The sequence below is a fragment of the Pteropus vampyrus genome, unplaced genomic scaffold (assembly GCF_000151845.1).
Source record: "Pteropus vampyrus isolate Shadow unplaced genomic scaffold, Pvam_2.0 Scaffold136, whole genome shotgun sequence".
NCBI lineage: Eukaryota > Metazoa > Chordata > Mammalia > Chiroptera > Pteropodidae > Pteropus > Pteropus vampyrus.
The window spans coordinates 2,530,782-2,558,323 of NW_011888917.1; the positions used below are offsets into that span (position 1 = coordinate 2,530,782).

Sequence of the window (27,542 nt, forward strand, 5' to 3'; positions counted from 1 at the left end):
GTTTAATGGCCTCAGGTGGCCCCTCATAGCCTGAGGCTGTGGGGAGAGGCCCCCCTCTCCCTCCTGCAGATTCCTCCATCCCCTGGAGTCAAGTCAGCTTGGTTGCCGGAGCTCCTTTTTCCTCTTAAGGGCTACTCTGGCTACTCAATGTGAAGCCTCAGAATTTTGGAGGCTGAAGAGCAGTTGAACAGTTGTTCAGCCAGTAAATTAGCATTTCAAAGGCTGATGCTCAGAAGGGCATTGCCCAAGCGAGCAGCTGGGTGGACACAGTATTTTACTCATAAGGTCCCGTCTGGAGTTATAAGATAACTCTATGAAAATGACTTGGTTATTATATGAAGACTAAAGATTTGGTGCTAAAACTTTTTTCTTTATCCATTTTGATAAAATGCACTCTAGAATGTACCTTTCAGTTCTCAATATTAAATAGATCAAATGAAGCATGATTGTTTATTTATGTATTTCCCTCTGTTATATTGAGATGCCCTGCAGAATTGCTATGATATATAGTTGGCCCGCGTTGCTGCATTTTTGTAAGTCCATATATGTTTTATAATTTTATTCAGAAGAAATATGGTGTGGTAGAAAGAGCAGCTCCTGTCTTTTGCTGTTTACTAGAGGTGTGGTCTTGGGTATGTGCCCTGCCTGTCTCCATCTTGTTCACTATCATATTCCCAGCACTCAGCAAAATGCTGGCAGGTAGTATATACATCTATATTTATCTAATATGTATTCTGTACCTACTACCTGCCAGCATTTTGCTGAGTGCTGGGAATATGATAGTGAACAAGATGGAGACAGGCAGGGCACATATCCTGCGGTAGCTCCCAATCTAACCTCAGATTGCTCATCTCTAAAACGGGAATAAGAACCTCATCCTGCACTTGTTTCCTGAGGATTAACTGTGATAATGTGTCTGAGGTAACTGACAATGATTAGGGGCTCATAATTGATAGATGTAGCTGCAGGATTTGCTTCTTCCTCTTCACTTAGTTGCAGTTCTTTCTAATTCTTTATCTTAAATTTACTCAAAGCTGTTTTCTTCCAGAGATCTTTGTGCTCTCATATTCTAATTCACAGATGCGGTTCAAATCCTTGGAGTATGGGCACCCTCCCTTTTTCCTTTCCAAATGTTTTGCATGCATGGTCTTTAATCAATTCATTTATTCCAGAGATAAGTCTCTTTATTCTAGGCTTTTGGGATACGTTCGTGACCCAAACAGACTAAAACCAAACCAAACCAAACCAAACTAAAGGTCACACTCTTGGGGCTCAAAATTATGAAATAGAATAATAAACACCATAAACAATACAAATTATAAACAGTAAAGTATATTTTGTGTTCAAAGGTGTTAAGCGTTATAGGGGAAAGACCACAGTAGGAGAATTGGGAGCATATGTGTGTGTGTGTGTGGGCGGGATTCAGATTCAGTTCGCAATTTGGTGGTTAGGTCAAAGTAGGCTTCATTGAGAAGGTAACATTGAAGCAAATTGGAAAGAGGTGAGGAAATTAATCATGGGAGGAAGTATTCTAGGCAGTGGAAACAGCCAGTTCAAAGACTCTAGGGCAGGAGCTTGCCTGGCACATTCTAGGAATAGCAAGGGGGAATAAATGGAACAAATGTAAAGGGTTAAAAGGAGAGTGCCTGGTACAGAGCCTATAATGGAGAGAATTGACCTAGTTGGGAGGTCAGGTCCCCAGCAAGCAATAGTGAGCTGAGATCCCAAGGGATATATAGGAGTTTACTATTGATGCTGGCATGCAAAAGTTTATAAGCAGAAAAAAAATAGCTTATGCCAAGGCCCTGAGGCCAGGAGGGCATGACTAGTGCCTGAAAAGGACAGAAAAAAAGGGACTGTAACAAAGGAAAATGGTAATCTATTAGAGAGAAAAGGTGAAGATGATTGTATATGGGTTTTATCAGGATTATTCTGGTTACAATGTGCAAAATCTTTCATTGCTCTTGATAGCAGTGATAATTCGGGCACAAAAATTCTCTCCTAAAGTGATGGATTTACACGCATACAAAGAAAAATTAATGGAAAAGAAAAAGTGGATTATATAGACCACCCCTTTAGGTTTGTGGCACAATTCTTATTTGATCTGCTCATATTTCTTTTAGCTGTAAACATAGGGCTAAGATTCATTATTATGTCCAATGTAAATTTCTTAGGATATTCTGGCCTCTAGCATCTTGGTAGATTAACTGATTCAAAATCTGTAACTGAGTTACTGTGGATCTCACAGCTCAGACCTCAGTAATTTTCACCATAGTCCTTCAGTCATGCAGCAGTAAATGAAAAGTTTAGGTGGACAAGATGGGGACTCAATTCAAGAACAAACCAGATACGAGAGTTCAAATCAAATGTTTGTATGAGTCTGGAATTGCAGCATTATTAGATATACAGAAGGAGTTGTGAGGGTTTTTACTGTCTTTAATTTTTAATCCTCTCAAATTCTGTTTTAGAGGTAAATGAAAAGCACATACACATAGGTTTCTAAGAACACATTTATTTATTCTGAGATTTTTGACATACTAAAGAATAATGTTTTGTAGGTTAAAATTTTATTAACATAAAATTTAATACAGTAGAATAAGGTACATATTAGCTAGAAAATCAGCTATCTGACTAAATAAACTGATTGTTCCCTGCTGGGATTATGTCTGAGACTACTGCATTTTCCACTAATTTTGCCCTTGGCTTTGTAAATGCCCGTTGTTCTGGACTCATGAAGCAATCTCTGTCCACTTTTACACTTTCAGGAAGCCCTTAATTCCCATACTGCCCAGTATTCTTTCAACAACAACAAAAAGAGACAAACAGCAGTTAAAATCACACCGGTAAAAGATCTTTACAAAACTTTCCAGATTTTAAAAATATCTTGTTTACTATTAAATGTAGTCACACAGTTGATAATAAGCAAATCAAATATTTGTCATGAAAATGACAAAAAACATTTATTTGGTAATGACTATTTTTTCCCATTTAAAAAGAAGAAAACGCTGTTACCATAGGCTGTGTTTTGCTTCACAGTATTTAGTCAAAACATTATACTCTAAAATTACTCAGGACAGCTTTTCCCCCATATTCTTCAGTCTAGTTACGTGATACATTTGTAAGGCAGTTAGATTGATTTGTCACAGTCTGCATTCCATCTCTTCCCCCCCACCCCACCCCACCTCCCAATCCCCACCCTACTTCCTGGTTGATTTTTAAAAAATTATGTACAATAAATCCATTCTTTGCGGTGTACAGTTCTGTGGGTTTTGACGGATGCATAGCAGTTCTTACACCCTGGAAACTTTCTCACACCACCCCAGTATGTGGCTTTTTGGATCCCACTTTTTTCATTTGCAAAATGTATTTAAGATTTATCCATGTTGTTGCATGAATCAGTGGATATTTGCTTGAGTAGTACTATGTTGTACATACACGTACACAGTTTGTTTATTCATTTACTGGTTGAAACACATCTGGGTTGTTTCAAATATTTAGCAATTATGAATAAAACTGCTATAAACATTTATGGACTAGGGAAAAATAAATTTTAATCAGTCTCTGGTGCAGTGGTTCTGTGGACTTTCAAAAATGACAGAAAAACACAGATGTCTGGCCCCTACTCCCAACCAATTGATTCAGAATTTCTGTGGATGGGGCCCGGGCTGATGGTTTTATACAAGATTCCCAGATGGTCTTCTTGTGCAATTAGGGCTGCGAATTAATGCTTGGAGACATGCGATCATTGTATTTTTGGTAAATCAGCTCTCTAGAGTTTTCTTTATTATTTTTACTTGGTAAGATTTAGTAATTATATTTAGGTAATATAAGATTATGCTTCACATTAGCTGTTTCTCTTAAGGATTTAATTTCATTTCAAAGCGTGGGTTACTGTATGCTAATTAAAGCGAGGGCTTTTTAAAGGTGCACTTAGTGAGGGTTATATAGTCATGATAGAAATATATTTATACTATGCCAATTATGTTCCTCAGAAATATTTTAATAATTATATATTTGATTAAAAGGTGTACTTGTTAGTTATATAGTGTAATTACATGTTTGAATAAACTAGCACTAGAACTAAATGAGCTTCCTTAATCACCAAGACAATTATTTTATATTGCTGATGAAATATATTGTTATCATATATATATATATGTATATATATAGAGAGAGAGAGAGAGAGGTAGTTAGTTTTTACAATGTTTTATAATGGTATTTAACAACGATTTAATCAATTGAGCAACTTAATTATTTTATATCAAAATAAATATATTTTCACATCAAGCATAAATTACATAAGAACACATGGTTTTTTAAAAAATATCCCTTAACAACTAGAACTGTTATTTGAAAGCTATATGCTTTGGTGATCAAAATGTTTACCAAGATGCATTTTTATTTCTGTCTTAACCCTAAGCCTAATTTTATTCACTTGATAGAGATCCTGAGAATAATTCTGTGATTACCAAGTTTTAGAAGGCCCTTCACAAGTAAAGTTCCAGGAAATAGTTTGTTTTAATAAAAGACCTTTTCATGATATTTAATAAATTATATTTATATGAATTATTGTTAATTCTAATTATAAAATACTTTCATGATGATAAATGGAACATAATGTTGATATTCTCTTGATTTAGCTCTTACATTTTAATTGCTAATAAACATGAGCTCTTTATATATTTGCCCCAGGACATTTGAAAGATTTGCTTTCCTGCAAAGGGGTATAAAGAAACTTATCACTAGGGGCACATATTGCCCACTATTGCCAGGAAAATGTCTTTCTAGTATTAATAATAGAAAGAGCTAACATTTATTGAGCACCTAGAATGTGCATGCACTGTGCTACATGAGGATTATCTCATTTAGTTATTACAACACTCCTGTGCTTTAGAAACCCTTATTATCCTTGAATGTAATGTAGGGTAAATCTAAATCGTAGTTTAGAGAGGGTAAGTTACTTATTGTTAGGTAGTTGCTGTTCATAAGCGGTGAAGCCATGATCCACACCTGGGTCATCTGGCTTCAGAGACCATATGCTTCATGCCTGCACCACACTGTTATCATCATGTGCCCGGTCTTTAATGAACTTAAAGGAACCCTTTCCTATACTCTCTTAGCACATTTTACTTATTTTATAACTGTAGACACATTTTTTTTTTTTTTTGATTCCGTATTTGGTTATATAGACATCCCCTCCCATTAGGATCTAGGTGCCTTTTTTTATGTTCCAGGTGCATTTGCACATTGCCTGAAACTTGGCAGATTCTGGACAACTGCTTGGGCTGATTAAAGAACAGATGTAAATGTTACACAGAGCATCCATTATGTTGGGTTGAGAATTCCCTCTTCATTTCAGAGGTGCCCCAGAAGGCTTTTGGAAACTGAATCAGTTCTCCTGCTTGGTGTTGAGCTGGCTTAGTCTGTAAAGTATAAGATCTAAGCACCTTCCATCCATGGGTAAGTTTGAACTTTCTCTGTAAGCGTAATGCATTTCCACAGGCACTGTGCAAGGAAAACTGCCCTGTGGCTCAATCTTGTTCTGAGAGAGAAAATGCACAATCAATGTAGGTTAACTGAGGGATGTGGTGGGTGGGACAGATTATGATACTGTGGTCTGCCTTGCGTGTTTCTGTGCTTAGGGAAAGAATTATTTAAAATTATTCATTCTAGATGATAATAATTGATAATGCTATAATAGGGGCCATAATTAAACAGGAGAGTATGGGCCCCTTTCTCTATCTGAGGAAAACTCGATATAATTAGAGAATCAGAATCGTAAAACTTTAAATTTCAAAGTGGAATTAGAAGGTGGGGAAGAAGAATATCTGGAACTTTGACTACTCTTGTCTTCAGAATTGTACCCCTTCTGCTTTATTCCTTGCTTCTTGTTGTGCTTCATTCTTATGAAATTTATGAATTTCTTAGGTTATTCTAAGTAATTTAAGGAGCTCTTTGCCCCAAGAACAATGTAATCAAGGAACGCTGCTACTTTCTGATAAATTTTGAAAGGCTTTATAGTCTTACATGCTTACCTTGAAATAACTCAAATCACGAAGCAGAGTGGCCAAAGAAACATCCCTGTCTTTGGTCCATTGCTTGCTTTAGAGAGACGTCATTTTCTTTAATATTCACAGTTCTGGTGGAATGTTAAATATCCACTGTCCAGGTAACACCTTCTCACAACACTCTGTCGCTAAAGAATCAGTCAAGTGACCTTATATTTTTGTTTAAAGTAGTGTAGAATTATATCCCCTTAATTTGTTCTAATATACTCACACATTTTACTGCTGCAGCTAAGAAAAAGTGTGTCGTCCTTTAGGCCCTATCCTCAAAATAGGAAGTTTGGATAAAGCTAATTGATTGTAGGCTTGCTGTTGTTCATTATCTTAATTAGTCTAGGTAATTAAATCATTAATTGATTGAAGCTGATCCCTTGCTAACAGGCAGTAAAACTCAGTGCTTTTCTACTTGATCCCGTAGGAACTGCCATTTCAGTTCTTCATGTACTTCTTTGTGGCGTTTTGTGCTGTTAAGAGGTGTGGGATTTACTCTCCCTTCTAGTTGGGGCACTGGCACAAAAGGATGGCCAATGCCAACCTGTGGACATACTTGCTGCTTGTGAGATGTACCTCAGTGAAATCAGAAAGCCGTCCCAATGCAGCGGTGGTTAATTAACACTGGCCAGTAAATGGGCAGAAGAGATCCGTTATGAAGACAGCCCTGCCTCTGGCAATTAACTTTTATTGTTGTGTTTTGCTTGGATACCTTTCTGAAACTCTGAATTTCCATCAAAGGGCTCTGACACTCGTTTCGCCCGGCATATGCCTACACATCTCGAGTCTTGTGTGGCAGTGTTCCTGAGATGAGCACTTTTTCTTCTTACTCAAGTTCAGAGCTTTGGGATAATCGCTCTGTTTCCTAAATATATGAAGTTCTTTTAAAACTTCAAAGCTGTCTCGGGGGTGGAGAGAAAAAGGAGAGAAGATGCCGACTTAAAGAGCTTCTAGTGAATTGGCAAAACCATGAACACTTGTCTTCAGGTGCTGAAATATGAGATGTTTTCACACAGCTATTTCAAGTCTGTAAAGTTGGCTTTTAAAATGAATCACTAATCCAATAATTACGATAACATGAGAATCAGACTAAACAAAGGAGAAGGTAAGGCAATAAGAAGTTGTTTTACCTTGGAATAGATTTCAAACCTTCTTGTCAATCCTATCCTAATTTCAGAAGAACTCTTGTGGTAAGCTTGGTTTTATCAAGATCCCTTCAATGCTGTGAGGTTTTTTTTTTTTTTTTTAATTTTATTTTTTAATTTGCTGTTCTTTCTTCTTATGTTCCTCTTGAGAAGAATTGTGGAAGTAATGACATTCATAATTGGCTTCTTTTCTCTTTCCTTGACCTAACTGAGTCTGGCAGTTCTTTGGAAGAATTTGAGTTCTCTGTTAGGTTGATATGATAGTAGTCGTAAGGCATCAAAAGTAGGTTGAAATGAATGCCTGGCTTGCAATTTACACATGTGGATATAATGCTGCCTGAATGGTCCTTATCAGAGTTCGTCATTTTTATTATTATTGACATAGCTTTCAGAGAACTCTGATTGTGCAAAAATAGAGCAAACAAATAGAAATCCTGGGCGCTATTACTGAAAGAAACTCTTAGAGAATGTGGTTACTGTATCTTTGGTAGTTTAATCTAGCTACAGTTTTATGCAATCAACAATAACCACGGGATATATAATTATAAAGACATTTTCTATCTAGACATACATATGCTTCCTTTAAAACTGTTTTACATGGATATGATAAATTATGATTCTATATTCTTAGTATAACACCGTATGTGCTTAATTGCTTTCTAAACTAGGAAGCAGATATGTCTCGTATATCTCTTTTTGCTGTTGCTTCCTATTTTATGTAATAAAGAGATAAGGTCATGGTGATCCAGAGATAAAAATAATTTAAAATTCAAAATTGTTATTAGTTGATATTTTAACTTTTGGGAATTTGTTTCTTATAGGTAGTCTGTTTGTAATTGTTTTAAATTTTAAAAAATAATTTTAAAAATTAATTTGTTAGGAGAGTAAGTATACTTATTAAGAGAATTAACTTATTTCGCTTGCAGGAAGGACACAAATTTGACAGTCTCGGGATGGGGAAGAAGTCAGAAGCTGAGCTTTTCCTCAAAAGTTTTGAAAATCAGAGAGTGTAATGAGAGGCATTGACAGGAGTATGTTGTAACCTATTTTACATGCATATGATGAATTTTATGTAGTCATGACTGGCAAAAGTAGAGAAGGAAGAAAGAAGATTAAGAGCCACTGAACACACATTTCTTTTTATTATCTAAATTGCATTATCTGTATAATAGGCCCCTGGGGTATTTTATGTCTTAAACTTCTATAGTCTTTCTGTATAATGCTTTATACTATACAGAGGACTTTCACACACATTACCTTACTTAACTTTTATTATATGTCCTGTGGGAGAGACATGATGCCCATTTTAAAGTTTATAATGAGCTAGGACTCAAACCTAGCCTTTTTGATTTCAGAGCAGATTTTTAAAAACTTACTATAAGCCTATGGTATCCCTTCTTCCCTCCCTTCTACTTTCCCACTCTTCTTTGCTCCTTTCCTGTAATTCTTTCCATCCTTCCTTCCTTTCTTTAGGCACTCATTCAGAAATACCTACTGAGACACTCTTAACTCAGAGAAGACCAATTTGGCTGGAGTTTGGGGGTGTGTAGGGGTAACTGGAGGAGATGGGGCAGCCTTGTTGGCATTGGTGCAGAGTACTAATTTTAGCTGCTCTGTGAACAATTTGTTTATTAAGGGGAATGCAGTTGATAAAAGTGAGAGAGGATGGTGGTGGTAGCTGTGGAACAGGAAAGAATTGGATGGATTTCAGAAATACTCAGAAAGGTGAAATAGCAATAGTAAGTAAATTATTTCATCAGCTATAGAAGACAAAAGGTTAGGAAATTTCAAGGAAGACTCCTAGATTTCTGTTATGAGCACCTAGTTGGGTGGTGGTGGTATTTATTGAGATAGGAAACATTAGGGAGAGGGCAGAATTGTTTGGGTTGAGCGGAGAATCATGAGCTTGGTTTGGGACATACTGAATTTGACCTGCCTGTTAAATAACCTACTGGAAATGCCAAATAAGCAACTGAATATATGAATCCACATATGAGAAGAAAGCTGTGGGCTGAAGTGACTCTCTTGGGAGTCACTTGGCATGCAAATGGTAACAGAACCATGGAAAGAGACAATATCACCTACGGAGAAAATAAACAAAGACCCAGGGTTCAAGAGCCAACATTTGAGGACCCCCTATTTATAGAGGATGAGTATACCTGGGGAAGTCATGGGGAAAGACAAAGAAAAACGTTAACATATGAGGAAAATCTGGGGAGGGTTGTGTTCTAGAGACCAAATGCATAGCTGTTTGGAGGATGCATGCTCTCAGATACTGGTGAGGGTTCTAACAAGTGTCCATTGATTTGGTTACATAGGGGACTTAAGGAGCAAGTCTCAGGCTTGTGGAGTGGTGGAATTGAAGCCATGGGGTGGATTAATTGTCTAAGGGCGAAATAGAATACGGAAAAATCTGAATCTGGAAGAGGTCATTCCATTCATTCTCAACTTGCACAACTCGAAGCAGAATCTTTTTGATGTAGTAGCCTAAGTACTCTTTAACAAAAAAGAAACCTTTAAGCTCTTAGGCCTTTAGATTGTATGGTTTTTCTTCCCCTTTCCACTGATCTCTTCAAAGAATAATAGTCTGTGTATCACCACCCTACATATTTGGTTTGGGAAAGTGTCTAAATAGTTTTTCAGAGTTAAAATAGGCATAAGCCCCCCCCGAATTTCTTCATGGTCTGATCTCTGTTGTTTGATGAAACTCTCTTGTACACTCACTCTAGTTATGCTGAACTACTTAAAGTTCTCTAAATAATTGGAGATTATATTTATAAATATTAAAAATTTCTCCAGTCTATTAGGTTGATTCTGCCTGAGTCTGCCTGAAATGTTCTTTTTCCTCTTGCTTTTAGATTGAACTAAATTGCTCTTTTATTATGCCTTCCCGTGAAGACCTGGGAATAACTTCTTGTGCACTTCTACCGTACAGAAAATACCCCATTTCTAATGATGGTAGTAATTGAGATGATGTTGTAGTAAACACAGAATAGATTAAACACATTCAGGTAGATTAAAATAATTTGGGGTAGGGAATTTATACTATAAGAATTAGGCACTTCAGGATGAGCAATATAGAGAGATAGTAGGAATATTTGGTCAATCATTATGCTTTATTAGCATAGATACATTTATTGTCATAATAATTGTGTTAAAATATTAAATGTGTTATTTTAACTTTCTAGGGTTGGATACTTTGTTGTACCCCAAGGTAACTGAAATGATTCTTATTCCTTATTTCCCTAAATTATGGCACTAAGAAAATTTTATCTTTGTTAAAAATCTCCAACCTTTATATTCTTCCGTTTAATTTAAATTACATTGCTGGTGGGCAAAAAGGCAGTGGTATTTACAGGATAGAGGTACCTCAAATAAACAAAATTAGTGTTCTAGAAACTCAAACATTGGTTAAAGGTTATTTGAAAGTGATATCTCAGATTTAATGCAACTTCAATTTTTTGTTTCTTTTTTGGTGTTCACTGTTTAATGATGTTAAAATTAAGGGTTTTCTCTTGTTCCATATGGAAAGGTTTTTATATTCCTTCTGTGTATTTCTAGATTCAATTGCCTATCTGTTTTTAAAATGAATCGAAACATTGGCTATAACTGAATCCCTGTAATACAATGTATTATTTTTCTCACTCCTTAGAAATAATAAAAGCACATCATAATACATCTTTGTTATTAACAGCTGACCTCCAGTGCGCTGTGGAACTATGCAATTGAATAGCACATTTTGTAGAGGGAAATATTCAATAGAAGAAATGAATTTAAGTACATCATGATGATAAAGCAGTTGCTTGATAATTCTGAAAGTCCTGAAATGGAAAAGCTTCCTTCAATTCCTCTTGGCCAACTGCTTGTCTAAATAGAATTTGAGAGTTTACTACAATACAGTAAATAATAATTTAGGTGCATTTTTACTGATAGCAGCTCCGTTTCTTAAATGAAAGTAATATTGTAGAATGAAGATAAAATTATATATTTTCCGTTAAGATATACACCAGCTGAATGTCACATGCCATGATTTTTTTAAAAGTGAGATTTTAAAAAATCTGGAAAACAGGAACTGTTTGAAATGGCACATTGGATAATAAGGGATTTAAAAAAATGTTGATTAATAAGAATTTATATTGCTGTTCAGAAATTGCTGATCTATTATTACATGCCCCATATTTTAAAAATTCAGCTATTCTAAATTTTGGAATTGGTTCCTAACATCTCTGACATTTGAAAAAGGTGCACAGTCAATAATAAGAACAGAAAGAACCTCATTGATAGATTCGTTTAAACGGTCATATTAATTAGGATTTGCTAAATGGTAATGTTTAATTTTTGCTTTTATCACAACACATAACTCTTTCTTTGCTTTCTGTTAAGTTTAATGTAAAATGTGCTTCCTAATCATGCACAATATTACCAGACTGTGAATATTCCATTGCCATTGCACTGGCTTTCCTCATCAATAAAGATTGTACTAAAGCAGTGTGATGGATAACATTTCAGAAAAGAATTAATTTCTTACAACTTGGTTATCTAGTACATTAAACATTCATATCAAAATATGAAATTGTATTTGTGAAACTTACTGTCTCAACTGAGTAGAATTACAATTCAGAAATAGTTGGTTTTGATTTCTGTAAGTTTTCTGTAAGTTTATTTTCAAATATTGTCCAGTGAAATCAGTTTTTCCCTTTTTCTTTGTTAAATAATGCTACTAAAGGCAATCTAAATGCCCCATTATAGTGATATTTGATTCTGGTTATTAAGGGATATGGAAAAAAAGAGTCCTCAAATGCTTACAGTTAACATACTGGTTAATTGATTATGACACTGACCATCTATTTAGATTATTTCAGGGATTAACCTTTTTACTTTTAATTATATGCAGTGTATTAAGAGAGTTTCTTTGTCTGCTCCATCCTTCTATCAGAGTTCTGTTGAAAGGCCCTGCAAAAACCCAGCAACTTGATTTAATAACTTGCCAGAGCAACTGTTTAGCATCTGTTCTGAAGGCAAAGAGTTGAACTGATAGGTTTCATAAAGAAAATGAGAAATCATTATACAATTCATCTGAATTTCATTACTTGTTAAAATTTCACTTAAAAGACCATAAATTCTGTATTTTTTTTATTATTTAAGAGTTATGAAAAAAGGGTATTTTTGTGAAAACAAAAATTCTGATAGGGTATTAGAACGTCAACATTTAATCAAAGTAAGGAAGATTCACAAATTCAAATGAGTCTGTATCCTCATGAAAGATTTGCCCAGTGGCTGGAGTGTGCTCCAAATATTATGAGTATTGGTGCTGGTTTTGAGATGATGCTTACCAGCACAACAGTGTTTTTGTTAGTATTTTGAGTTTAGGATCTCTTGGGAGTTACGGAAGGCTTTCCAAGTAAGCACGAATTCTCTTCGCATCAATGCCAAGTTTTACTAAATGTAGGTTTTTTTTTTTTTTTTTTGGACTCTTAAAGTATGACTAAACACTATTCATTGTGTCAGATACAAAAGAAACCAATAATATAATGACACCCTGTAGCACTACTGTGCTATAGGATGGATTAGTGACCTATAAGTTAAGTAGTAGGCTCAGTAGTTTTGAGAAATATGTACATTTATAAGTCATTCTAAGGATATGATCCTTACCTATAATTCTAGCATAAAGACCAGTTCATAGGATGATTCCTCTTCTGTTCTTACCCCATCATCACATCCAACCTAAATATAAGTGCCATGATTCTTTAATTAATAACTTATATCTATGAATTGAACATTACAATATCTTATTAATTGGACATTGTGCGACAATGTGCGTGCTGTAGTGGCTATCAACCTCTAAATCTCTAGAGCTTGCAATCACAGACATTTATTTAATTATCACATCACATATGGCAGTTATGTGTTGGCTGCTGTGAATTCATGTTCGTCTTCTCATTTTGGGACTCAAACTGAAGGAACATCCCTTATTTGGCATGCACCATTCTTATGGTAACAAGTGACAGCAAGAACCCCTCAATCACACTTACAACCTCTGCTTGGACCTAGGGTATGTCATGTCCTATTCTATTAGCCAAAGCAAGTCACATGGCCAAGACTTCGATGGGGAGGTTTACTCTGCCTCCAAAGCGGCAGTTTGAGTCACATTCTCTTGAGCAGCGGTGTATAATCCTCTTATAAGCAAGAGAGTGAAAATTTGGAGATAATTTTCTACAGATGAGTAATAAATTTGAGAGCAGCCTTCATGATCCATATTTGGCAGTTAGGAATTGTGTTTTTTCTTTTTCTATTCTGGGCACTCTGAGACTTCCAGGGCCTGCTTCAGTTTCCTTCTGGGATCTCATAGGTTAACCATCTTTGGTAACTATGCAGATTTCTGTGGTTATTGAGAAGTAAGAAGGTATTTATTGAGCACATTAAAAACGAGAAAAAGCAGAGAAAACACATGGTAGGATTGCTTGGCACAATCTCAAACTAAACCTATTGGCACCAAACTACCTAGTTTCTTGCAAAAAGTCCTGTTTTTGTTTTTGTTTTTGTTTTTGTTTTCTCTTGAATATTTCTGCATGCTCTCCCTGTAGACAATTTTCAGGCTGTTTCAACCTGAAGTCACAGATGTAGAATCTCCTTCAGATGCCATTGAATGTAAGCTCATGGTAACATTTCTATGCTCAGTGATAAAAAGAATCCTTTTGTCATTTTGGGGGGCTCTAAATAAAGCTTGATAAAGTACATGCATAGGTAAAGGTAAAACTTTCAACAGAAAATGGCTAGGAGGTGTTGAGATCTAGCTATTCCGTGATAAGTATGCCTCACTTTTATACTGGCATCATGGATCCTATGAGATGTACTTGCTACATTTAAGCAGTTAGAATGATCCTTTCTCAAGAACTTAAAACTATTCCTACAGCTACAATTTCTAACTGTATCCTCTCTTTCATCCTTCCTTTCTGTGATCCCTGATGTTTACCTACATTTACAAAAATTTGCACATTCTTATAAGCCACAGCAGTTACTCAGAGATTTGAGTAAAACACCAAATAATCCATCTGGTTTACAGTAGGTGTTCAAAATATATAGTAGCTATTATAAATGCTACCACTACAATTTTTATAATAATTAAATGGTCAACTTTAATTCTCATTTCTCTGTGTGAGTTATATTTAAAACTGCCTTAAATGGAAAATTATGTAAAGCCTTATGTTCATACACAATTTTCTATAATAAAATTTCACAAATTTATATAGAGTGCTTCCTGTGTGACATGGTGATATTCACTCACAGCAGAAACTATAGCAGAATGAGAGTTGCACCATCCATAACCTCAGAAGTTTATAGCTACCCATGATCACTTGTAATTGAAAAGTTTATGTACTTTATGATAATGAATGGACAATTGAGGGACTATCATAATCCATATTTACCATATTTACTTTCTGGTAGAAAGTCTGGAGAAGTTCTAGTTACTTATTCTTCCTATCAATAATGTTGGTCCATAGAATTATTTGCCCCCTGCTCTGCCCCTAAACATACATACACATAGTTACCTTTTAAAACCCCAAAAGCAACAATAGATTTACACTCTGGAAACCTCACCAAGTAACAAATGCCTTAATTTATAAAGAACTCATCATCACACTGAGTGGTCAGATTTCTCTGTTTATGAAGCTGAAAACGGTACATGAAGGATCCTTAAAAGCCCTTTCTCCCTTTTCTCTTTCCAAAGTGTAGTCAGTCCTCAAAAATGAAACTCAGTCTTTCATTTTCAACCAAAATTTTTATTTTCGACCCTAATTCCATGATTGTGATTTTTTCTTGGTACTAACTATAAATTTTGTCAGAAAGCCAGACAAATATTAGAAAACAGGCCCTTGTTTATTGAGTGGGAGCAAAACGTAATTCTTCTAAGCCAGAAAACGTTATTGTTTTCATGCTTCCAAGAGCATTTTGTAACCAATTTGATTTGAAAAAGAAAGAGAAAACAAACTCAAATAAAGAAACAATTATTAGAAAGTTCAAGGGAGCATCTCTGTCTTCTGTACACCTCTGGTGTTAGCGGCAATGTTTGATGACAATTTTGGCAGGGATACTTAGAAAGAGAACACATTTTACAGTTCTCAGAAGAAGCAATTTTTCTGGATCATCAAAAGCTCTCTATTTATTTTAGAATAAAGTAAAAACTCTTATCTTGGCTTAGAAGGCCCTTGGTGATCCGGTTCCTGTGTTACTCTCTGCCTTCATCTTGGATCAGAACCCACATTGCTCACTACATTTTGAATATCTTGACACCTTTATGCATGGACATTCAGTTATTGGAATTTATTGTTTCATTCTTTTTCACCTATACCTCTTCTGTTGCCTGCACTTCTGTTGACTATGCTTTCTCACCTTCTCTTCTTTTGTTGACTGTGTTTCATAGGTCTCTCTATCTTCTACCTCATCACAATGCTTATCTCATTCCTCTCCCACTCCAGGATTATAGGGATTGTCTCTTTTTCTCCTCATGTCTAAAATCTAATGTGTGAGTACCTGGCACAAGTAGATGCTCAGTAAGTATTTGTTAAGTGAATGAATCAACGAATTAGCGGGAAATAGGTGGATCGCATTTACAATATCGTACTGCCTAATCTGTAAGGTGAAGGAAAAGGACTTTGCTGCGATGAATCTGTTGCAGCGCAAGGACAGTAGAGGCCAGATTTCTTGGTTCCCCATTTGATGTTTCTTTCTCCATATTGGGTTATGATGCTACCTTGATAAACCGACCACGAGGACGGGCTTCGGTCTACAGTCCATCTGAGGTCTACTGCCTCTGAGGATGTTTCTGCTGATCTGCTTTCTGGAATGCCTCTTGGATTGTACTTTTAGTCTCGCAGGTCATATGTGAAACTGGAATTTTTAAGGGATCAATAAAAAAACCCATATATACTAAGGAGTCAGTAATATTGGATATGATCTAGACTTTGGTTTGCAGCAGGTGGTTGAGTAAAAAGTACAGCAGGTGGTTGAGTAAAAAGTTCAACAGGATAAAGTGAGAATAGAGAGATAGTAAATGAATGTGCACATATCACTTCCCTATTTATGTATAGTCATTTTTAACTAAAGTAAACGATATTTAAAAACAAAAATCTTCAGGTAAAGGCTCTCATAAATTGTGAGCATCCCTAGTAGATTAAAAGTACAGTTCAATTGATCAGAAATCAGTTTATCAAATATCAAAGACCTTCTACCTTAAAACTTTGTGATTTTATAAGATTCAGCTATAGTCAGTTTCATTTATAGGCTAGAAAATAGAATGATATGTATATCACTTATCCAAAGTTGCCTATAATCATTTATGCAACTAACCAATGAGAATGACTTTTTGTGATACAAATGGGTATTTTATAGTGCCTATGCATAGAGACTATATGACAGACATTGTTGGTTGCCTAACTGGTAGATGCTTCCTTCTTGCTAAGAACAGAACCCAGAGTTCATTTATCCTCATTCTAAATGACTATGTTTGCCAGTGGAGCCTGAGTCCTAAGTGATGAATCTTTTTGGTCTAAAATGTAGAGTTTTCACTTTCCATTCTAAGTGATGGACTTAAACATAGGCATGCAATTGGCTTCAGGCCAATATAGTTGAAAACTGCTCTGAGTTTTTGAGAAGGGTTTATTCACTGACGAGAGAGGGAAATGAGATGGGGATGCTCCCTGAGTGTTTCCTCTGTGTGAGGTGTTTGGAACAGCTGTAGGTATCTGGGGTCCATGAGAAGAGCAAACCAGCACAGTGAGAGTGGCCAGATGGACAGGAGAAGACTGAGTGCTTGATAATGTCCTTGAATGCCGAATAAGTCATTCTGCCTCGGGTCTTATGTGAGAGAATAATATCCTTATCATTTAAACCACTTTTAGTAGGGGTTTCTACTACCTACAGCCCAGAATATTTTCACAGATGCAAGTTCTTTGGGTCAATTAAAGAAGACATAGCAGAGATTATAATCCCAACCTGCTAGGCTCCAAGTGAGAAAGAGATCATCAAAAAGCTGTATGTTTTAAGATTTAAGCGGTTATGATGGCTAAACAGAAAAAATGAGCTAGTATGCAGACTGCCAACATCAACGAATAATTGATATTTATTACACACAACTAAAAAAGAAATCAGGATTTAAAATTGTGAATTTTGCTTCATTTTCTGATACGGAAAAATGTCTAAAAGCAAATAGTTTTCCTTGGCACATGCAGAAAACAAGTATTTTTAATGCTGAAAAAATAGATTGTTCTTTGTCATTTTTATCTTTTGCCAGCGGATATATTAAGATCCTACTTAAAAATATACTTTTTTGTTAATTTAACTTTTCTAGGAAAATAATATCTCTGAACATTTATATTTCAGTGGGACTGACAAATCAGATCTTCAGTCAGACTTTTCCTCAAGAAGTTGCTGTTAGTATAAATCAGTATGAATTTGTTTTGAGGTTAGAGGCTTCTCTAAATTGGGTACCTCTATGGGTTTGCTCCCTTTCTCTAAAGAAGAGAAAAATATCACAACTTTTCCATTTCTTTCCCATGGCTATTTTCTATTCAGGTTTCCCATTTCTTCTTAAGTTAATTTGGGTAATTTATGTCCTTTCCAGAAAATTATTTATTTTATGTAGATTTAAACATTTATTAGCTATGTGTTTTAAGTCTATTCTGTTAAATAAATTTTATCACTATCTATTTTTAGGTCATCTTTTCATGTCTATGTATAATATCCAGAGATTTGCATAATTATTTAAAATAAGGCTTAAAAGAAGTACAAGCACTAGAATATTAATGACAGACTTTTTTTTAGAAGAATATACTGAATATTGTGCCTAGAAAGATGTGATCCCAAATGCTTTTTAAAAGCTAAAATGATTTACTTTTTTAAATTAATTTTTAGCATTTTTAAATTTAATTTTATTATTAGTTTCAAGTATACAGACATTGGTTAGACTTTTATGTAGTTTATGAAATGATCCCCCTGATTACTTTATCTTACCTTTGGCTCTACATGTAGCCATTACATCACTGCTGACTGCATCCTCTTATGCAATGCTCCCCAGCCCTGTGACCATCTATCAACTACTACTTTGTACTTCTTTAACCCTTCACTGCTTTCTCCCAGCCTCCCCCTTCCTCTGCGGTCACTATATTGTCTATATTTGTGAGCCTGTTTTGAATTAGTTTGTTCTTTTTGTTCCTCAGATTCCGCATATAAGTGAAATCATATGATATTTATCTTTCTCTGTCTGACTTATTTCGCTCAGAATAATAACCTCTAGGTCCATTCATGTCATTGCAAATGGTAGGATTTCAGAAAAATGATTTACTTTTAAATTATTAAGACATCTGCCTCCTTTCTGATTTTCCTACCCCATGGACCTAGGTGTCTAGAGCAGTATTTTTCCACCTGGTGTTTAGGAAAACCTGGTGCTGTTATAGGTATGTGGAGAACAACATCATGCTACACACATACATTGAAGAATCATTGTTTTATTTGATTATTTTGTTGTGTGTACGGCTTTTTCTGTTTTGTTTTGCTTTTACTATGGGATTCCTCAGAGAAACTACCATACAAACGTACACAAAGCAGTTTCATAACTCTTTTTTATAGAAACATCTCACTTAACTCCATTAACACACTACGTTTCCTTGTGACCACAGAGCCATTTTCTCAGTCCTCTATTTCATCACTGACATTGAATATGGACAGTTGGTTGAGGTGTGCCCCTTGTGGAATATGAGCTCGTTGAAGAAGATTAATCACCTTTATTTTCTTAGTCCTGGCAATGTGACTATGAAGACAGAATTTGGGGGGAAGGTAGTAACAGTGAATGTTTAAGTATTTTAATACCTATATCCTGTCATGTGCTACTAGAATACAGGTTTTTTCTGTGTTCTCTCTGCTATCTGTCTGTTTTGACTGAGGAGGTTGATCTTTCAGACAAAGGATATGTTAATTATGAAATGAGAGTAAATGGGCCTGTGCATGAAAGTTTCTGTGAGATCCATGGAAGACAAGGAGAAGATCAAGGTGTCCCGTCCCGCTATTCAACTGAATAAGGTTGCAGGAAAGAGACAGGATTTGCAGAGATGTAGGAAAATGTGGACCGGGAGATGTGGTGGTGAATGAGGAAGCAATGAAAACGGCTATGAAATTTATGTTCGACCTTTAGGTGCCAAAACATGAGCAAGTTTCTTAAAAATTCCAAAAGTATAGTACCACATAGGCCTAACAATCATAGACCTACCATTTGTACTTTTGACTGTTTTTAAGCTACCTCATAGTTCCATGACATGTAATACTTATTTTGCTAATTTTTTGAGCCTGAATTTCATTCACACATGTGTTAAACCTGGCATGGGTGAGTGCACAGGACGTGCTGCTGAGTAGTGAACTTAATGTACTCTCGAAAATTCACATCTCGATTTAGCTTTTATCTTTGTCTTTTTGATTAGGTTTATAGGAACTCTTGAGACCTATTAAAAACTGTTTCTTTCTTGAAAACAGCTATCAACAAGAAACAAACATTAATTTTCAGTATGAAACTATGAAGAAGAAAGGAATGACTTTTGATGGAAATATGGTTTAGGAGAAAGCCTGACACCTATAAAAATGTTTTCATATCCAAGAATTTGGGGATTCTCAAAAGTCTGAAAAAGAATCTTTCGTGGATGTCTAGAGGCCAATGTGCCACATGTTTACATAGTATTTTACAATTTTGTAAGTATTTCACATACCTTATTCACTTGGTCCTCACAATAGCTTTTTGAAACAGATAGGGCAAACGTGAATATGCTATATTTGATTTCAGTCCTAAATCAAAGCTTAGGACTGAAAATAGCTTTTTACTATAGACATTGCTAGTACTCACTAACATGTTCTCTTATTTGTGAGTGTACCACTAAACCAAATTTCCCAGCTTTCTTAGCACTTAGATTTGGCCATGATTAATGGAATATAGTTGCAAATGATGAGGAATAGAGTTGTGCCACCTCTAAGTTTGGGTGTTAAGAATGAGGGTGACTTCTATCAGCTTTCTCTGTCTCCTCATTTATTGGCCAGAGGTAGACGATCCAGTAGAAGATTTTGGGGAATAGAAGATGATGGAGCCACTAGATGGAAGAAATTGAGTTTCCTGAATAGGTCTACATGGAACAAAGCCTTTCTAAAAATCACATTGGACCATGATGCGAATGAAAAATAGATTTATTGTGTCAAGCCACTAAAATTGTGGATTGTTTATTATGGCAGTTTATCCATTTTCTGACTTCTTATTCTACTGTATTTCCTTTACTTCATCTTACCCATCTATATGAGTGAAAATCTTGTATCTTCTTTAATAAATTAATGCAAAGCGTTTTGAGAGTCTGAAGAAGGTATGACCAAACACAGGACAGGGCTACTAGATAACAATAAGGTGGAGTCTGAACCCTCTAAAGGAAGAACAGTAAAACAATCTGGGAAGAGGATGGGTCAATTCTGGGCCCAGGGGACATGCAAAAGAATGAAAGAAATAGAAAGTATGAAGGAAAACAACATGATTATGAGTTGACTGGCACTATTTCAAGGCTTTTATTTTTGAAAAATAAGCCAATATATTCTTGGCAAAAGACAGGACTAATAGGAAGGAATAAGATTGCATAAAGTTGCTTTTGGTAGAAACTTAGTATTAGATTACAGGACTATTTGATCATATCACAATAAAAATGTGAAAATCATGACCAAGTTATTTTAAGTAAGCTGGCAAATACTGAAGTAAAAATTGTTTGGCTTACTGGTTGGAATCTGGTTACTATTTTACAACTTCAAAGATAGTTTAGAATGCTGTTTGTATAAAAGTATTTTGAAGTAAAGCACCTTCAAATTCAGTAGAATTCTTATATAACAAAGATGCCAAAAGACTTGCAAAAATCCAAAACTTATAGAAATTTTGACCATCCAGAAGTTTTTCTTTCCTTTTCCTTTTGTATGTTACTACTATTCTCTCCTCTTGTTGAGACAGACATTACTAATGAATCATGACACTTTCTCATTGTTTCTAGAGGAAACAGCTTCACAGAACAACTCTTCTGAATGGTGCTCTAGACACTTGCCTCAGATTTTCCCCCCTGAAGCAGGAGAGTAGAGCAAGGAAGGGGAAACGAGTGGATACCATTATACAAACTACCTCTTTAATCCAAATATTACTTATTTTCCTTCTTTTCTTCCTTTGGTCCTTCAGGAATCTAATAGAGATAGTGCATATTTTAGAGCTATGGCCATGGAGAGTATTTGGGGTGAGGCCATAAAATAATTATGTAAAAATTCATTTAATTTTTCTCTGAAAATCTTTTCCCCCCAATTTGTTTCTAAATTGTTTTCCACTCTGGAATCTTAATTAAGAGAAGGTTAGTAATTTTCCTTCAGTTTTTCTTTTTTTAAGATTTACCTTTTTAAGTTTTATTAATTCCTCTTTTGATGTGGGAAGAGAAAGGAGGTGACATTTTAGTCAAATTCATTTCTCTATGTATTATGAAGTCCGCTGAATATTTGAAGAGAAGATTAAAATTGTGAACTATAAAGAAAGCCTCAGTATTTGAATATTCAAAGTATTTAGGTATATTTTGAGTATTGAAATTAAACAGCAGATTCTTCATCTTCAAACTTGTGTAAAAAGAACTTTTACTCAACTTAAAATCCTACCTGTTAATTACTCATACTTATCCAGAATTTGCTCATGTCCCAGACATTTTCTTATTACTATTGTGAAATCGATATATTTTTTTTCCTTTTCTCTCCATCTTTTCATTTTTGTTTCTCTCTCTATCTTTACTGTTTTCTTTTTAATTTTAACATCACTTTGGGGCATTTTGTTCCATTTTATGAAAAATATGCTGCATGTTCTTTTGAATAAATTAGCCACTGTTAATAAATTGCTAAATTTATTTTTAGCTCTCAATATTTTATAGAAGAAGTTTATCCTAAGTTATGTATGTGAGAAAGTAATCCAATGTTATTTTGTTGCTGGAGGATTTAGGATTCCTAGGAGAGGAGTTTTTAAAGTTCTGTCCCAGTAAGCATTCTCTTTTCACTAAGTGTGTACAAAAATGACAGTATTCTAAAGGAGAGGGAACCAAATATGATGTCATACCCATTGATTCCGTGAATTACTCCAATAAGTCTTCAGGTAGCAAGCAGTGAACTAATCAGCACAGAGGGAAAAATATTTCCTTCCCAGTAGTCATTTAGTCATACTCTGGTTTTGTTTATATTTTATTTTCCACTCAGTTTTTTTTTGTCATTTGGCTAGGAATTAGAGCTAGAATCTTACTGCTGTATTTAAACAATTTTTTTTTGTAAGGATGATTCTCAGAGTTATTTTAGCTTGACTGAGGCATCTCCGTTGTTCAAGAGGAATGCGATGAAAAACATTAATGAATCCTTCATGTTTCTAATCAATAATTTTAAAGAGCCTCTTTTTAACCCATGTTTCATTTTCTCCTGCCCTGACTTAACAAAATTTGGAAGATTCTTCAAATACATTCACACGCATGTCGATGATATGAATGTAGGCACATATGTTTAGAGTAATAAAGATGTAGACCAGCGAGGGACTTTAGCGATTATTTGGATCAACTCATTCATTTCATGGATGAGAAAACTGAGATTGAGTGTAGTTCAATGAATATTTGTTTTGGGCATTTCTGTTAACCTCATTTTACTGTGGATAAATGGCTTGGTATTCGGTATGAAGAACATATCAATTGCAAAGGTCATTGTGGCTCATGTGATGTAAGAAACCTGAAAAATATGTGTCATAGTGTTTTAATAATAATAGTGCTATCCCTACCAATGATAACAGCATAGATTTATCCAAGGTTTAATGTATATTGGATGCTGTTTCTTGAATCTGTAGGTGCATATTTAATTGAAATCCCATAATGACTAAAACTTAATGAAGTAAGTTTTAGTATCAACTGAGGCTCCCTCTGGAATGACAAAATAAAACTGAGGCTTAGACAGTAAGTGGCAGAGCCAGGATTTGAACTGTAGAATTCAGAGGCCATGCTTTTTATCTCCTTTGTTATGACTGGATTCTCAAAGTGACCATAGACTAGTAGCCCACATGAAGAACTAGAGACGGACCTGAACCCAGCACACTTTCAGCTCCATCTACCAGTGTTCACAATGTCTGTGCACACAGATTGCTAAAGTACTTCACTTCTGGCTCCTTTTCAAGGAGCACTTTCTGCTCACTTAATAAGGAAATCAAATAATATCCAGTTGAAGGTCTCTTTCTTTTTACTAAACATTTTCCCTTTTAAATTAGAAAATGGCTACTGTTTTTATAATGTATTTCCAACTAGAGCCATCATATATATAGATGTGTGTGTGTGTGTGCGCGTGCGCGCGCGTGTGTGTATATATATATATTTTTTTCTTCTTAGTACAAATTTAAACCCAAGATATTTCTCTTTTGATCTTACCCATTTACTAAGAGAACAAGGGGTTTGGGGAAGGAGAAGAATAAGAAGGAAATAAAGTTAAGATAAAAATACATTTATCCCTTGCTTATGAAGACTTGATACATTATACAACATTATAAATTTGTTGGTCAGGGCCAAGTAATGGATTAAGATCATTTTTTAATGCAAATAAAATTCGTGACTTTAAACCAAAAAATTCTCATATTTTCATTATATAGTGAACTTTTTACTGTAAAAAGGAATAGTTTTGCAGGCATCCACAATTTGAGAAGACTATAAAAGTGACATATAGCTCAACTGCCTATATTTTTGATGTTTCAAGAGTTTATACACAGGGATAATCAAAGAGCAAAGATTTAAATCCAGGCCTCTCACTTCTTAATCAACAACTTCATGGTCTTCACAATGGAGAAACTGATGTATGTAAAGTTCTCAAGGGATACATGCACTGTATAAAATGTGGAATATACTTTGAGACAAGAAGAGTAACTGGGAAAAGATTAGACTCTCCTATTGTACCTAAGGACCTCTTGTTTTATTTACTTCAGAACTTAATATTTACCTTTTTCCCATTCCACATATTTGTTTTGGATAGCAATTTCATACCTCAAAATATCAGTTTTCTTGGTTGACATTAAAAAACTAGACCGAGGCTCATGGCGCCCACACTTCTGTTGTCCTTAGTTACAACTGCAGTCACAGTGAACATTGTTGTTTGTTGATGTTGGCACGTCAGGTGGAGCATATTAAGTACAAGAGGCCTCGTGGACCATGTGCTTCACATCACATACCTGGAACATATGGTTTGGTTTATCCTTGCTGAACTCTCTTTAAAGGGCATTCATCTCGGTTATCTTTTGAAAATGTCATAGTTTTATTTCCAAATCAATTAGAAGATATTTTTTTCATTCCTCTTAATTTTCTGGAAAAGTTTTGAGGCAGGCCATGACAAATTTTAATGTAAGAAATGGGGAAACCTTGAAAGAAAACATTTTATAACCAAACACAGGTTACAATATATATATATTTTTTACTGCTTTCTGCCATGTATTCCAGAAATTTCCATAAGCCTGTAACATCTAAGGACTGGATTTGATTGAGCCAACAATATATATGGGAGATTTTCGAGTGGAGTCTAGCATTTGCTGCATTCAGAACGTGTCTAACATGTTTCTTTGGAATGATATTGAAGATCTCCCAGGATCTCTTGTCTCCCAGAGGAAATACAGTATCTTACACATTAGCTTCATAGAGAAGTTAAAAAGTTTGTTCTGGTTAATCTACTTTTGTATGGTTCTCTTCCTTGATAGAATATAAAGTCCTGATAATTAGTTTTTAACATTTAACCTATGCCTTAGGCAGTTATTTGTAAATGCATCAAAACTTATCTTGGTTTTCTTTATATTATGTAGGTTCAATAAATCAAAGATAACATTTTATCTTTTCCTTACGTTGGTGCTATTTACAATTTCTATTAGGATGATTCCTTGGTAGGACTGAGTTTCTGGGCCTTTTAGTCAAAATAACTCTGGTCCAGACCCCAGCTTTGCCATGTATAACTATATGAACATGGGTACATTTTTAGCTTTTTGACTCTTCTTTTACTTATCTCTAAAATGGAGTCGTATCCCACCTTATGAAATTGTTGTGAAGATCCAAAAATATTATGTATATATGATGTAGGTTATCATGTCTGAAATATAGTAGGTATTTATTAACTGATTTGGGTCCCTTTAACTAGAATTAGAATGTATATTAATTCTTCATGAAATGGTTCTGAGTTGTGGACCTGAACTTGGAGAATTTTCATCCTCTGCCTACGTAAATCTAACCTGTGAATTTGTACATGTGTGATATATACGAACTCAGATTCCAGGTTAACCTAGTTCAATCTTGAATTATTCTCCAAATAATCTCATGCTTCACCAAGGTTGCCTCAAAAGTAATTTGTCACTGAACACTTATATCCTTAATATGAAGACAACATAATGTCTTAGGAGGTGTCAGGGAAGCCAACCATTCTTTTTTTGATTAAGTATGAAACTAGGTCATATTGTGTACTGTAGTTTGAACTTGATTAAGAAGTTCAAAGATTATAGTGTTTGATAGTGTTTGCTTGCTTTCAAAGGACTGTTGTCTCCCTTAGGACAGTCCCTTAGAATTCAAATGAGAACACTTGTTTTTGAACATCTTCCCAAGAGGCAGACTGGACAGATGTTTCTTAAAATGAGCTGCTGAAAACAACTGAAACTAGAATTTAAAAGAAAATGGTCTAATCTGGTGAGTCTCTTATTTTTAAAGGCAGGGACCAGAATTGTGGCATAATAAAGGGAAGCAAGGTGCTTTTTTGGTGTTTCTTTTTTTTTAAGAAACAAAAAACATCTTATAATAAGGTACTCTTTTGGGGAAGATTTCTGTCTGAAACTGAAGATGTGGTTACATTTGGTTCTTTTATATTGTCCTATTCCTCTTCTGTGGCCACATTATTGCTTGATATATTTGAGCACTTCTGATTCTATACACTTTTTTATATCATTAACCTTGTACAGTAATTGCACAAGTACACCATTCATTCAGTTTAAAAATAGGTCATCTGTGGTAAAAAATCAGCTCAACCAGTTGATTGACATCATATAAAACCAAAATATTGACTGGTTTCCAAATGATTCCTGATGCGTTTGTTGCCTTGTGATAAACACCTCACACTCAGTCTGTTACACACACGGAGTTTGCCCACAGGAGTTGTTCTGGAACCCCAACAAAATGCAAACACTGTGGTTGTATTTTAAGCTCCTGTCAGTTTTGTTCATGGAACATTCAAAGTAATTTTTCTCTCAAAACTTTAAGAATAGTAAAGGAATACTATTGGTCCATTGGGCCTTCCTTCTTCTCCATTCTTACTCCAAATATAATACACCGTTTTTCCCACTTTCTACATTTATGCACTTCTTTGTAGAGGCCTTTTTGTTTCCTTTTAAAAATGATTCCTTTCATCTTTGTCTTTGTTTTCATTCACTGCCAAAGAAAAGCTTTCTCTTGAAGGCTCCAGAATATAAGGATGGCTTTTTATAAGCTTGATCCATTGGAATAAGATATAATGCTTTTGCCCTTGAAAATATCAGTACATCCAGCTTCTGATGCAAAACCAATCCTTTCCTAGAAGAGTGTCTTTACAGGTGCAGAAATGTACTCAAAACAACCTCAGACTAGGGGAAGCTGATCACTTTTTCCTGTCTCTAGGATTCTCAAGTTTGCGAATATTGTCTGAGCACATGCATATTAATCATATGCCCACAGAGAGCAGTAAAATTCTTTGAATGAAAGCATTCATTGTTAAATAAATAAATGTAATTATAATTCATAGGATCACTTTTGCCAAAGTGTAATTTGTAACCCTTAAAATCAAAACACAGCAGGCACCCTTAATATTGTTCAAAATAAGTCTCTTCTTCCTAATAGTTTATTAATCAGTTTTAACATAACTCCTTAATTCTCATATTATTTTACTTCATCATATGCAGAAATAACTATAATTTAGTATTCGTCTGTAATTGATATGATTCAGTTTCTGTGATTGAGGTTATTTGAAAAGGGAGAGATGAGTGAGGTTAGTTTTTTTGAGCCCAGTATGATAGCTGGGACCTTAGTCTCATGATTCCTTCTGCAGTGTGTGCAGTATGAATTTCTAGGGTAAGGTAACGAAGAAAAGAGGATCATAGGGTTAACAGTCAGAAGAACCTGTTTTTTATTTTGGTTCTACCTTTCATATGTGTGACAGTGAACAAGTTACTAGCTTCTCTGAGCCCTGTAGTTCTTATCTGGAAAATAAGAATGATTTGCAAAATGGCTGTGAGGAGAAG

General features: G+C 35.0%; 1 protein-coding gene across 18 annotated transcripts in view; it reads left to right on the forward strand.

Moving 5' to 3' along the window:
* Positions 1-27,542, forward strand: part of PTPRD (protein tyrosine phosphatase, receptor type D) — a 396,821-nt gene that overhangs the window by 16,289 nt on the left and 352,990 nt on the right. Inside the window, exon 1 of one of the 18 annotated variants that reach the window (XM_023535092.1) lies at positions 5,442-5,460. The exons of the other annotated variants lie outside the window; for them this stretch is intronic. Coding sequence (XP_023390860.1) covers positions 5,457-5,460 — 4 coding nt within the window. The 5' untranslated portion in view covers positions 5,442-5,456. Of the gene's footprint in view, positions 1-5,441; positions 5,461-27,542 lie in introns of those variants that run through there. 18 annotated transcript variants of the gene reach the window in all.